At 41.6% G+C, this 14,739-nt stretch overlaps 1 protein-coding gene across 1 annotated transcript in view; it reads right to left on the bottom strand.

Moving 5' to 3' along the window:
* Positions 1-6,232: 6,232 nt before the first annotated feature.
* The window catches only part of FLII (FLII actin remodeling protein), a 945,835-nt gene continuing 937,328 nt past the window's right edge, over positions 6,233-14,739 (bottom strand). The window contains exon 30 of the mRNA XM_044089594.1: positions 6,233-7,353. Within this exon, the coding sequence (XP_043945529.1) occupies positions 7,219-7,353 (135 nt within the window). The 3' untranslated portion in view covers positions 6,233-7,218. The remainder of the gene's footprint in view (positions 7,354-14,739) is intronic.

The raw sequence follows: 14,739 nt of genomic DNA, 5'->3' as shown, positions 1-14,739 counted from the left end.
ATGTTGACTCCATAAGCTTTTTAGATACCATTGAAGTTTCCTCATATGCAGTCTCACATATGGAATTAGTAGAATGCAGGATGCCATGAACACCAAAGCCTGCAGAATTTGTCTTGCAGATAGCTTGGTTTTTGTTGCCACTTGTTTGAAGTATGTTGTCAATTGAATTTGTTTGTCTGGCGTGAGGTAAGCCATTTGAGCAGTTGTATTCAAGCTTGCACCCAGGAATGTAATTATTTGAGAGGGTACCAGTTGTGATTTCTTTTCATTTATGGTGTACCCTAGGCATGCTAGAAGCCTTTTGACAAACGCCAGATGTTGAAGAAGAGTGTCCTTGCCCTCTGCCTGAATGAGACAATTGTCCAGATAAGGATAAATTTGAATGTTTGTCTGCAAAATGCAATTACTGGTGCCAGGCACTTTGTAAAGACCCTGGGCGCAGTAGATAAGCCAAAGGGCAGTGCAGAGAATTGGTAATGCAAAAAGCCTGCTTTGAAGCGGAGGTATCTTCTGCAAGATTCCCTTATTGGGATATGCAGGTATGCCTCTTTTAAGTCTAGAGTTACCAACCAGGCATTCTTGCCTAGCATAGACAGTAGCTGTTGTAAAGTCAGCATTCTGAATTTTGGAATGTCCAGGAACGTGTTTAGAATTGATAAGTCCAGAATTGGATGCCATGATGTCTTTTCTGGGTACCAGGAAAAGTCTTGAATAAAATCCTTGTCCTTTTTCCTTTTCTGGTACTGGTTGAATAGCCCCCATATCCATGAGGCACATGACTTGTTTCTGGGCCTCTGCCCACTGGTTTGGTGGCAGATCTGGCCATCTGTTTGGAATTGGCAACGTGTGGAAATGAAATATGTACCCCTAGGATACTATGGTTAATACCCACTTGTCCTGGGTAATTAAATGCCAATTTTGAGCATGAAGTGCTAGTTTTTCCCCCAATGGGGCTACCAAAAGATAAGTGCTTGGAGATCGCAGAGGAAAATCATTGAGACTGTTTACTGTAAGGTTGTGCTTTGTTACCTCCTGATTTGGAGGTGGAGACACTCCATTGCTTTGACATGTAACATCCTTGTGCTTGATATCTGGAGCCTTTGGAGCACCTGGGTTTGCCCTGAGCAGCTCTGTTGGACACAGGAAAGGACCAATTCTTAGTAGGCCAGTGCCTACTGAACCTGGGTGTCTGCACTTGCAAGAAATCTTTTACAGCTTGCATAGATTTAGCTTTGTCTTCCATTTTCTTTAAAACCTCTTCTGCCTTATTACCAAACAGACTGTCATGCTGTAAAGGGGCATCCAACAATTTAGGTTTAACATGATCAGGCAGATTTTGCTCCTTGAGTCAGGCATGTCTTCTTATCACAGATCCAGTTACGGTGGGCCTGCAAGAGGCCTCCAAGGAATCAAAACCACAGTGCAAAGTATGCTTTCCAACTTGTTCTGCTAAATGAAATAAATCCTGTAACTCTTTATTTTCCACAAAATCAGAAATCAACATCATTTTCTGTTTCAGTAAGCCCATAACATGCTGTTGATATTTAAGCATATGAAACTGGTAGTTTAAAGCCCTGATTGCCAAGGTTGCAGACGTAATAAACCTTCTTTCCCCATCTATCCAGCATCCTGGAATCTTTATCAGAAAGGGTAGGATTTTTGGCTGTAGAGGCCTTAACACCATTGGGACCCTGAGAAATAGTCTCAGGGTCAGCAGCAGGATTTTTGAAAAGAAATTTGTGGGAGTCAGGAACCCTGTAATATCTGTCTGTCTTACTAGGAGCCGGAGGCAGGAGGTATTGCCAAAGGCCTATGCTGAGGAAGAAGAAAATCCCTAAGCCTCTTTTTTGATTCTGAGAAGTCCTGACTCTCCCAGTGAAAATGTTCCCTTAAAGTATGCAAAGTCTCTCCAAAAGAGTAATCCTCAGGAGGAGAAGCAGAAGGGATGGATTCCTCTGCATCAGAGTCCTCATAAGGTGGACAACAAAATTCCTGATCAGAAGAGGAATCAGAAGAAATGGAAACCTGATCTGAAGATTCATAATCAGTGCCTTGCCTAGGTCTCTTAGCAGGGGGGGGGTTGGGAACCCCTGATCAAGGTAATTAAATCCTCAGCCATTTTAATAATTTGTTTTTTAGGCATAGGGGCCTGAGCACGTGGCTCATGCATCGGTTTTCTAGACATAAAAGTTGGTTTTGGCCTTGTTTTTGATGATGGTGTCTGTTTAATATACAAATGTTGAGGCCTGAAAACACCCTCAGAAGCCGGTGCCTGCTCAGCGGCTCCAGACCCATCCAAGGGAGAGACATCTGCGGGTTCAATACTTGTAGAATCTCATGGCATACCGGACTCTGAATGGGTCTCAGTAGAGGCCTGCAACTCAAAAGCAACAGGTATCAGGGGCTGCGAAAGCTCAGAGTACCGGCGACTGGCTTAGGAGAAGCTTCGTCGTCGGTTTTGGACCTCACTGGTCTGTCTCTGTCTTTTTCCTTGCGATTTTTGTGAACTCCGGTAGTCGGATTCCTAACCAATGACATTTCAGGGTAGTTAAATCTTGAACCAAAATATTTAGAAGCAAAAATATACCGACGCTTAATAGTGCGTTGGTTAAATTTAGCACAAAACCGACAAGGCACGTTGTGTTCAGGGCCTAGGCAAGGAATACAGTACAAATGAAAATCCTTATGAGGTATTTGCTTTCCACAAGTAATAGAATTATTAACTTTTACTGACATCGGTAAGGAGCAAGAAAAAGTTTCCCTAACGGGGTACTTAGCTTCAGGTTGAAGACTTCGGTTCTGAAACTCGAAAACGAAAATTTCAGGAGTTGGCCGACCGGCACTTGAACTGCTTCTGCTTTGGGCACCTCGCGGCAAGAAAGACTGGGAAAAATGGCGTCGACTGCATGTTTTATACTCCTGATGACCTGACATCATGGAAGAGGAGACAGCAACCGAAGCAGGACCCAAGACTTTGTTATTGAGGCCGACTGAGGGCAACCTGCCAACAGATTACCCAAATGTAATGACTGCAACAGTGAAACACGAAGAACATCACTGCATTGACGGTCTCAGACAATATCCCAGGCTGCCTATGAAATAACACGAAACAGGACCTATCAAGCCATCTGGAATCACTATTTCACTGCAGCCTCCAAATATGCTGTGTGCCTCATGAATGGAGAACATTAGCAGTCATCACTCTTTACAAAGGTGGGCCATCTAAAGACCCATAAGTCTCACTAGTCTCGTATGCAAAGCCATGGAAAGAATGATCATGGAAATGATCAACAATGATATAGGAATGCTTCAGACACTGGACTCAACTCAGTTTCGTGTCGTCAAGCACTGGTCATGCCTACTCTGCCTGGTGGACTTCTTTCAGAAGGTGACCAAAGCATTGGATGAGGGCAAAATGGTTCTCACTGCCTACTTTGACCTGGCTAAGGCATTTGACACAATACCCGACTTGGACATGTTTGATAAACTCAAGAGGTTAGGTATAAACTCTTATGTTACCCTGTGCATAGCCAGCTGGATCACAGACAGGACCCAGGAAGTTAGAATTGGGGAGTCCACCTTTACAAAGACTCCAGTCGCAAGCGGAGTCTCTAAGGGATTAGTCCTGGAACCGCTCCTTTTTGGCATTTACTTCTCTGAAATCAAGACCACTGTCAAGGGTCACTGGCTGACCATATTTGCAGATGATTGCAATTAAGAATCAGTCACAGAATCCCCCACTAAAACTAAAGTTCTCCAGGAAGGGCTGACACAGACAAATAAATTGTGTCAGAGCCATGAACTAAAACTAAATGCCAAGAAATTGTATCTGCCATACAAGGCATCCTCTGTCCCACTACTGATGGATTTACTCCACATCAGCAAGTCAAATGGCATCAAAAATGCTCAGTCTAGGGAGCTAAACCTCTTCTGCAACATCAACAGACTGGTTTGGAGGGACAGGTATATCTCGCAGAGGTGCAGCTGCTGTGGAACAGAATCCATGCAAAACAAAATTCATCCCTGTCCATATTGAAGTGCAAGTTAGATCTATGTATGGATGGGAAACAAAAAAATTACCTTAGAACTGCCCCCTGTATTACTAATGGACAAAGGCAGCTCCTAAATGCATTATTCCATGCATGGGTTCCTTCAAATTATTTATGGTATGATCCCAGTATTATTAGAGATAATATATAATTATTGACCATGGGATGGGTAAAGCCAATCTATAAACAAATGGGAAAGGTTATTTTGAGCACAAAAAGGGAAACTGGCTAGGCTTAAAATGACCCACAAGGGCAGCTAGCCTAGTACTTACTGCGATAAAAATGCATAACAGTATCCTTTGTGAAGTCTTCTGCCGTGGTAACTATCATATTGACAACACATCCTTAAAAGTTGGCCCAGTAGTTATGGACTTGGGGACATACATACACAGCAATCTATCCTTTGACCATCACACGCCTACATTAGTGAGGAAATCATTCTATGCTGTGCAACTTATAAACAAAGTTATGGCATCTAGATCCAAGTAGGTCATTGTTCCACTATATTCAATATTCATCAGACCTATTACTGAATGCAATGCCCCCTCTGGTATGCACCTAACCAGCCACATCCAACAACTGGAACGTCTATGAAGCCCTAACCCTGCATTATGTATTGATAACGTCTCCTGTAAGCTGTTCAGGGGAGAACTACATCTGGCTTACAAGGCATTGTCAGACTCCATCCTGATGGACCTCCTCCATATCTATATAAAAAAAAAAAAAAAAAAAAAAAAAATCACCAGACTTGCCATTTCTAAAGTGTTAAACTTTGCCTATGAAATATAAATGGATCTGCTGGACAAATAGGTATGTATCCCAGAGAGTACCCCTCCTCTGAAACAGGATTCCGATCCATGTGAAGCAGAGTTCCTCCTTAACCCAATTTGTCCTCGTGATCAAATACCAGCCAAGGGTAAACCCAGCATTATCCACACCAAGGCATGGGTTATTGCTTAAATATTTCATTTCTAGTGTTCTGTCTATTTTTGAAGGCTCAACCCTGAAAACAATGTAGTGTGCATTATAAAAAAGAACAAAAATGGATTGTGTTTTAGTGACTTAACCTTATAGAAAGGCTAGTGGCTCTTGGTAAGATTACAGACTGGATATGACAGTTTCAGGTCTATCACAGTCTTAACAAAAGAACAGGCTTTAGACAATTTTTGGAGGAAGGTAGGTAAGAAGGTCTTCCTGAGGATATAACAGACAGGTAACAGGACCTTTGTATATAATGTCAAGGAAAAAGCATGGTAAATAAGAGTGCATTATGTTATACAGAAATGCATGAGCAATAAACACAATAGCTCATACATTTTGGCATAAAACTCAATAACTTAAGTACACATAAGCACTAAACATATGTAGCAAGTAGATTGGGAATTTGTTAATGCAAAAAGCAATTTTGAAAGAGGACATGCCCAACTCCAGTGTTGGTGCTTTGTCCTCCCACCTCTACTTGTATATTCTCACTCCTAGGTTGCTTCTACTTTAAGAAAGAGTGATCATTCTTAAGTCATTTAAATAACAGTCTTTCTCTACTACCCATCATCCTGAAAAGTACAATAAATAACATTGCTTTGAGGTTTTACACATTACTACAATAAGTAGTGAAGACATGAAAATAACTCTCTAGGTAAATGCAGCACAAGCAACTGAAACATGAGCAAATGTAACTCGGGTCAGTCAAGGTAAACTTAGTAAATACGGAGACCCACATTAAATTCACAGTTCTGTACTGCCTGCAGGTACACAGGGAAGCTAAGCACACCGCACAATTAACAGAACATGCTGAAGGGAAAGGTTCATCTTCCAAAGACTACCCATACTCTGGAGTAAGCTTCCCATTCATGTCAAGCAGAGCACCTCATTGGCCCTCTTCAAGAGAAATCTTGACGAGTGGGTGGATGAGTAACAGAAAGTTCACTCCAGGGATCATTCCAGTTGCACTATGGGATATGGGCACTGTGAACTAACATTGGGTGGCATGGTGCGTGGGCAACTTTTTTTGGGCTAGACTTGTAAAGGCTCCAGGGCCATTAGTCTAGTACACACCTATGAACCCCAGCAGTCCTTTACTACCACTGTTCTCCATGCAGCATTATTTGCATACTTATACTTTATGCATTAAATTTGACAATGGAACACTAAACTACATGCTTAATAAAAGACAAGCACACTGATTAGCAAGTGAAAGAGCAAATGTGATGTGCAATTTTATTCAGATACAAAATTTATAAATACAGTATAGACACATCTGTTCTTTTGTAAAATATTTCCTCCATGAAAATGAGCCTTATTAGCAAGAAAAAATATTGCTCACTGCCACGTGCAAAACTAGCTCATAAAAATATAATGAAGGCAAGCAACTTCAGGGGCAGTTACTGGCAAGAGCTATACCCCATCGTGAGTTCATACACAGATTATAAACAGGCTTCCTTTACTGTTCAGTGATCCTTTTTTTTCTTTAATTCTCATTTTATATTCTTTGCAACACATGATTACTGGAGCATAACAGGCTATGTGCAAGTAGGTATAATCACATGCACGGATCCAGCCTCATGGAAATGAAACAATGACTTCTTTATCATAAAATACTTTAAGTTGTAAGCAAGACAGATTATGGCACCATCAACTTTGAAGCATGATACCTATGGTTATAATCCTTCCAAGAAAGCATGGAGCAGAATAAATGGTCCAACATTCTGTTATTATCACAGTGATGCACTATTAAGTCTGTAACCTTAGACATACACAGGTACATGATACCTGGCTGCAGATACAGACAATTTATTACAGCAAACTGAATTTTCTTAAAAGTATTTTAATGATAATAGTCAAACTCACAGCTGTTCAAAATTAAAAGAGCAGAATATATTAAAATGTGGGGAGGAAGGGAGAAGTTACAGTAACTGCAAAGTGCTTTAGCATAATTCAGTGTTGGCCCTGCAACACTGATGCATCTATTTCATGCTAGAAATATGCAACAAAACCCCTAAAGTGTTCCTTCATCTCTTAAAGTTTAACAAAGACTTTCTCAGGTCTGCTTTCTTGGTGACTGTTAAAGTCCTTGAACAAATATTTGCAAAGTCTAGGTTATCTCTCCTTTCATTACATTCATAAATCCCACTGCTTGAGTAGAAGCTTGTGCTTTGGATTTTTGTATAATTTAAGCTGGTGGTTTCCGAAAACTGCTCCAGGCATGGAAGCAGCGCGTAAAATTATGCTGTTCATTCCCTTTACGGACCAGCCGTAGCTTGCGTGGATGTTCTGCATCTTTTGACCGCATGTGCTGGATATAAACCTATGGAGTAACATGACAGAAGTAAATTAAGAGTGTAAGAAATCATCCATAAAACATTTGCATATAGCCCAGTACAAGCAATAATGTATGTGGAACCTTATTTAATGTGGTTACATTTTATCTGAAAACATTATGGAACTCTATAACCATCCCCACCATCATAAGTTAATATAAACTGCACTTCTAACAGCCTCAGTGCTGAAAAAATGGTATACATGGAGACACATCCTTGTCTGCTACTGATGACATTGGTTTACTACGAGTTCTGGATGTCAGACCTTTGCTGTGATGCATGCAACAGTAAATCTAGAATGACTAATGTCCCAGGTGCCAATCTAGTGGCATGGGGCATGGCAAGCTCTCTTACAACTGCAGCAGAATACAATACCTCCCATCACAAGACTAATCACACTGATCACCCTCTGGAAGGAGGCAGAGAGCTAAAGGATAGTTAAAAGAAAGCAATTAGCAGGCATTCTGCATACATCTCTCTGAATGACATGCAGGACTGTACATTCATTTCAAAATCCCTTCTATGTACAAGACCTGGTTATGTTACACTAGAAAATTAGAGCAGCTACAACTGTAAAACAGCTCTAGATCTCCCTGTATCCCAACTCTCACCCCCTCCCATTTCTACCACATAAGAATCTATATGGGGAGGAAATCAGTGGACCACAGCAGGCCACGTTATGAAAAAAACAGAAATAGAAGGTCAGATGAGGTGCAGAGGAAAAAGTGAAACAATATAAGACATACCTCTAGCAATACAAAATACCAAGTGTATGTGTGGGGCATACTGAATCCACTACTTTTTTATTGTTGAGAAATGGAGAGATTATAGCTAGGATACTGCAGCAATATCTAAATCAGTGTTGGTTTGGGGTAAACAATAAGGGAGGTCTCGAGATACTGCAGCAATATCTAAATAGGTGTCGGTCTGGGATAAACAATGAGGGGAGGTCTCGAGATACTGCAGCAATATCTAAATCAGTGTTGGTCTGGGATAAACAATGAGGGAGGTCTCAAGATACTGCAGCAATATCTAAATCAGTGTTGGTTTGGGGTTAACAATGAGGGAGGTCACGAGATACTGCAGCAATATCTAAATCAGTGTTGGTTTGGGATAAACAATGAGGGAGGTCTTGGATACTGCAACAATATCTAAACCAGTGTTGGTCTGGGATAAACAATGAGGGAGGTCTCGAGATACTGCAGCAATATCTAAATCAGTGTTGGTCTGGGATAAACAATGAGGGAGGTCTCGAGATACTGCAGCAATATCTAAATCAGTGTTGGCCTGAGATAAACAATGAGGGAGGTCTCGAGATACTGCAGCAATATCTAAATAGGTGTCGGTCTGGGATAAACAATGAGGGAGGTCTCGAGATACTGCAGCAATATCTAAATCAGTATTGGTTTGGGATAAACAATGAGGGAGGTCTCAAGATACTGCAGCAATATCTAAATCAGTGTTGGTTTGGGATAAACAATGAGAGAGGTCTCGAGATACTGCAGCAATATCTAAATCAGTGTTGGTTTGGGATAAACAATGAGGGAGGTCTCGAGATACTGCAGCAATATCTAAATCAGTGTTAGTTTGGGATAAACAATGAGAGAGGTCTCGAGATACTGCAGCAATATCTAAATCAGTGTTGGTTTGGTAAAAACAATGAGGGAGGTCTCGAGATACTGCAGCAATATCTAAATCAGTGTTGGTTTGGGATAAACAATGAGGGAGGTCTCGGATACTGCAGCAATACCTAAATCAGTGTTGGTTTGGGGTAAACAATGAGGGAGATCTCGATACTGCAGCAATATCTAAATCAGTGTTGGTTTGGGATAAACAATGAGGGAGGTCTCGAGATACTGCAGCAATATCTAAATCAGTGTTGGTTTGGTAAAAACAATGAGGGAGGTCTCGAGATACTGCAGCAATACCTAAATCAGTGTTGGTTTGGGATAAACAATGAGGGAGGTCTCGGATACTGCAGCAATACCTAAATCAGTGTTGGTTTGGGGTAAACAATGAGGGAGATCTCGATACTGCAGCAATATCTAAATAAGTGTTGGTTTGAGGTAAACAATAAGGGAGGTCTCGAGAAAGCTGAGGCGGCTATTGATATCCCAGTGGGAAATGTGTGCAAAGGAACACATACATGCACATTTGAGTCCTGCCTATCTACAATCAGAGGAAGTTATGTCAAATTTCAAAATGCAATAACACGTACACCAAGGTGGTTAACTGCAACTCAACTCTTATACCCATGCCATTGTGGACAACAAATGTGGACCTCCCGCAAGTTATTCTATTTCTAAAAATGGATGATGTGCACAATAAAGGGCTGCATTAAACTACGAAGCAATCACAAAACTGGCCAGCACCAAGTAGTGAAACCCAAAAAGCTTTTTATTGTGGCAACTCCAAAGGCTATAGCAAGCTACAGTCAAACCGGTTTTGGTATCCATATGCCTTCCTCAGTGAACATAACTAACAAAAATCTTTCCTCATTTAAATACACATCACATTCCAATTAATAATTAATTGCAATTGCTCATTAAGACCAGGTCTAAACAATCCCCCTAACCTAATAATCCAATTGCGTTCTTTAGTATTTAGGACAGAGTGCCAACCCATTTTGTCCTGTCTATTTCCTTTTATTATATCAACAATAGTAAAAGTGAACTGTGCTGTAGTGTGTTGCAAGGTGTGTTTATATAATGAGATGGAAGCTCTTTTATTTTGGATATCACTTAAATGTTCAGAAATCTGAACCCGCAGGGACCTTGATGTTTGGCCCACATAAAATGCTGAGCAGGAACAACTGGCTAAATAAATCAGCCAGTCCGTGCTACAGTTACCAAAAAATACGATACCATAAACTTCTGATGTAGTTGCACTAGTGAAACTTTTGGATTTAAGGACATATTGACAGGCAGAACAATGACCACAGGGGGAACAACCCTTAAGTAAATCTCTGAATAAGGTAGTCTGTAATTGAATCATCTCCCTGCTATGTTTATAATGACTGAAATGTGACCCCAAAGTGAGGCCCCTTCAGAAAGAAAACAAACAGCTAGGTCCCAAAATTTCAGCGACTTTAAAATACCCCAATAACGATCATCAACAATGTTCCAAAGGACATTGGTATTACACCCAGAGGTAGTAACAAGGCTGAGATTGGTGTTGTCATCAGAGACTCTGGACTTGTATGTTAATAAATCAGATCTGGTCTGTGTGGAAACCCAATTACTGGCAGACAAAACAGTGTTATGATCATAACCTCTATGATCAAATCTATTAATAAGATTATGTTGGAATTCCCGATAAGATTTTTCAGAGGAGCATATACTTCTGATACGGAGAAATTGAGATTTGGGAATATTATTAATTATATGTCTAGGATGAAAGCTGGAGACATGGAGTAGCATGTTATATTGGGGATGTTTCTGAAACACCTTAGTGCTAAGTGTTTGGTACCTTTCCCTCCTTACAGTCACATCCAAAATATTAACTTCCATTAAATGGTAATGTACCGTAAATTCAATTCCCCATTTGTTCTCTTTCAGACATTGCATAAATTCATGAAGTAGATCTCATCTCTATCTGGATGACTGCTGGATGGTATGGAGAGCAGGTGAGATCTACTTGCATGAATTTATTGGCTGGAAATTAATAAATAATATTCCCAAATCTCAATGTAAATGTAAATTACAAATAAAAGTTATGTACTTACATAACAATATATCCATGTTGTTGGTGTCCGTCTGGTTAAACCTGTGGGTTATCAGATCCAAGACTGGCCACTTCCAAAGACTTCGGCCCCTAAGCTCCATCTCCTCTACCCATAATATCTTGCTCTAAAAAGAGTTGCCTCAGATCAAGTTTACCCCTCTCCAAACTACTTCAACTGCTACCTCTAAAAATCATAAAACCGAGGACCCCAAAAAAGAAGAAAGAAGCCTCCATGACTCGGATCCAAGATCAAGAAAAACACAATACAGGAAGGGGCAAGTGGGAGGGCTGGTTAAACTGGACAGAAACACGGATCTATCCTTATGGTAAGTACATAACTTTCATATCTGATGTTGTCTTTTCAATCTGGGTTCAACCTATGGGAGTCCCTAGCCACATTACACCTCATGGAGGTCCTACGAGAGCACATTTCACTGTAGGAGGCTACAGACCTTGACTGTTATGCAACTTTTAGGAAGATGCAAAGGTGTACAGACCCACCCAAGAAACAAATGTCATCCATAGCAGCTCTCAAGAAAAAAGCAGTGCAGGTAGCCATACTTCTAGTAGAGTGACCCTTCAAGCTTGCAAGGTAAAGCCTTTCCTTTCACACTATATCCTAATGAACTGCAATCAGAAAATCAGTAAGGTAAAGTAGACTTAAACACTGGCTTTCCACAAACCAGCTTTTGAAAAGGAGACAGACAATTGTTTAGACATTCTGAAGGACTTGGTTCTATTGGAGTAGAATCTCAGTTATCTATGAACTTCGGGACAATGCAGCAAATATTCTCCTTTGTTTGAAAAAAATCAGTGAAAAAACACTGGCAAGTGAATCGCCTGATTCAAATTATTTTCCGAAGTAATCCAAGGCAAAAAAGCAGGATCTGTTCGGACAGACACCCTGTCATTATGTAAAAACAGATACGGAGGTAGAAAGGATAAAGCCTGAAACTCTGATACATGCCTGGACAAAGTAACAGCTACCAGTAAAAGGGGCTTCCAAGACAACTTCAAGGGAACAGTTGCTGAAGGCTCAAAAGGGGATCCAGCAAGCACTTGATGCATAAAATGCAAGTCCCACAGAGGGACAGGGTCCCATACTTGGGGTCACAACAAAAAGGTTCTTCTGAGAAAGTCTCTGAAATCTCTAATGCCACCATAGGTGTATAGTCTCTGCCAATGTGAAAGGTGGAAATAATCACCAACTGCAATAGTGGAATAACTAGATCCTGAATTAATTAGGTCAGCATGGAAATCAAGGAAAGCCTCCAAATCGCACTGAAAAGGAATACAAGCCTTTAGAAGAAGCCCAGAAGGCGAAGAGTCTCCACTTGCTAAAATAGATTTTGCATGTAGATGACCTCTAAGAGGAGGACAAAATATGGACCACTCTCTCTGAAAGCTTGGGATCTCTGGCCAACAGGGAAATTGGAGAAACCATGCATTTAACTTGAGCATCTGGAGGTTGGGTGGGACTACCCTGCTAGATGAGACTTAAGATCCGTAATGGGATCCAGCACCCAAGGAGGGTATCTCAAAAGAGGCCATAGAAAGGGAAACCACATCTGATGGGGTCAAAAAGGAGCAGTGAGGATCACAGTCACTTTGCAATGGGCAGCCTTCTGGATGTACTTTACCACGAGTCAGAGGATAAGCATACTGAAGACCCAGGGGCCAAGCACACAGAACACCACTTCAAGGTAACTATCCTTGTGGAGGAACTAAGGCTTAACAATTGCTGCACTTGTATTGGGTAGAGAAGGAAACAAATCACAACAGCACCAGAAGATCCTTGCCGCTACCCTTGGATTTAGGGACAACTTATGAGGAAGAAGAACGTTCCAGCTAAGACTGTCTGCTAAAATGCTGGATTTCCCAGGGATGTGCATTGCTACCAGAAACCACTGAGATGAAATTGTCCACTGCCAAACACTCATGGTCTCCCAACAAAGAGGATAAAATTGGGTTCCTCCTTGTTTGTTCAGATGCCAGACAACTAACATACTGTCCAACTACATTGAAATCACATCCTTGGGGAAAAAGTCCTGAAAGGTCTCCACACAAGGATGACTACCCTCTTCTCCAAAATACTGTTGTGATGGCCTCAAGTGAAGACCAAGTCCTTTGGACTGTCATCCCTTCAAAGTGCCCCCTACCTCAGAAGGGAGGCGCCCTTCATGACCATATCCTGCAGCGGAGGAAGAACAGTCTGTCACCCGACACTAAGGGAGACACCAACCACCATTTTATTTCACTTTGACAGATCTCTGTCAACATGACGGGAAACTCCACAGAGTGAGTCAAGTAGGATCATTGCATCGCTAGGGTCCACTGCAGTATCCTCCTCATATGGTACTTTGCCAGGGGGACTAAGCAAATTGCTGCAGCCATGTAACCCAAGAGTTTGAGAACCAGGAAAGCCAAAGGTTTCCAGTGAGACTGTAAGAAACTGGCCTGAATACAAATGCCAGACACTCTGAGAGCCAGGAGTTGTGCAAATTGAGCTACAATGTTAAAATGTCAGCTTAGGTATTCCAAAGTCTGAGCAGGCTGAAGGCTGAAATAATAGTTTATGGTGATTCGCTAGGAAAGGCACTGCTGGAGTACAGCAGCCCTGGCCCTGACTAACAATGCCCTCCAGGAGATGGTCAATGGCCAATTGTCTAGGTAAAGCAAGACCTACAAACCTTGCAGCGTGAACCCAGCTGCCATGACTGCTACTCACTTGGTGAGCACCCAGGGAGCGGTGGTGAGACCAGAGGGCGGCATTCTGATTGGATCACAGCTAGAAGTGCAGGTACTTCATGAACTGCCTCGCTAGCTTTATATGATGGTTGGCATCCTTGTTGTCAATTGAGCACATCCAGTCATCCTTGAAGTAGGATGGACTGCACTGTGACCATCCTGAACTTGGTCCATTTCAAAAAGCAATTCAATTTGCTTAAATCCAAAACTGGCTTGAGGTCCTTGCTCTTCTTCAGAGCCAAAAACAGCCTGGAACAGACCCCAGATCCAAGTTGGTCTGGTAGGATCTCTTGGACGATTTGATTTGCTAACAGTTTTTGGATTTCAACAGCTGCATCCTTTCTCTGATGAGGTGACATGTCTGGAAGATGTCTGACACTTTCTTTTGGCAGAATAAAAATGGAATTGTATAGCCTCTGAATAAGACTCTTAACACCCATGTGTCCATGGTGATGACCTCCCAAGCTTCCGGGTATACAGCCAAGTGATCCCTGACTGCTTCCAGAGCAGGACAGTTGGTCAACCCTTCTGGGACACTGGAAGATTCTCCCAGAAATAGTTCTGCATCCTTCAAGCTGACCAACTCCATGGAAGGATTCTTTGGCACTGACAAACTGATGCCGGTCAGTCTTGTGGTGTTGAAGGATTAAGCACTGGTGGAAGACTGATGCTGAGAGAGTTGGGAATTGGGGAGTAAAAATTTTTCAGACGATGACTTTGAGCTTTTGAACTTTTTAATGAAGGCTTTATTGGTCTTTGGTAAGCAAGAGAGTGATGGCTCTTTGGGAGTGTCAGTGGACTCAATTGTTCAGTTTTGAGGAGAACAGGAGGTAAGAAATAGCCTCCTGGAGGTGCTTTACTTGACTAGGAAGGGTATGCTTTATCAAACGTGATTACAACTT

The sequence above is a fragment of the Protopterus annectens genome, chromosome 12.part0 (genome assembly GCF_019279795.1).
Source record: "Protopterus annectens isolate FY-2018-M chromosome 12.part0, PAN1.0, whole genome shotgun sequence".
Classification (NCBI taxonomy): domain Eukaryota; kingdom Metazoa; phylum Chordata; order Ceratodontiformes; family Protopteridae; genus Protopterus; species Protopterus annectens.
The sequence above is the reverse complement of the archived record's forward strand: the minus strand, read 5'-3'. Positions and strand labels throughout refer to the sequence as shown.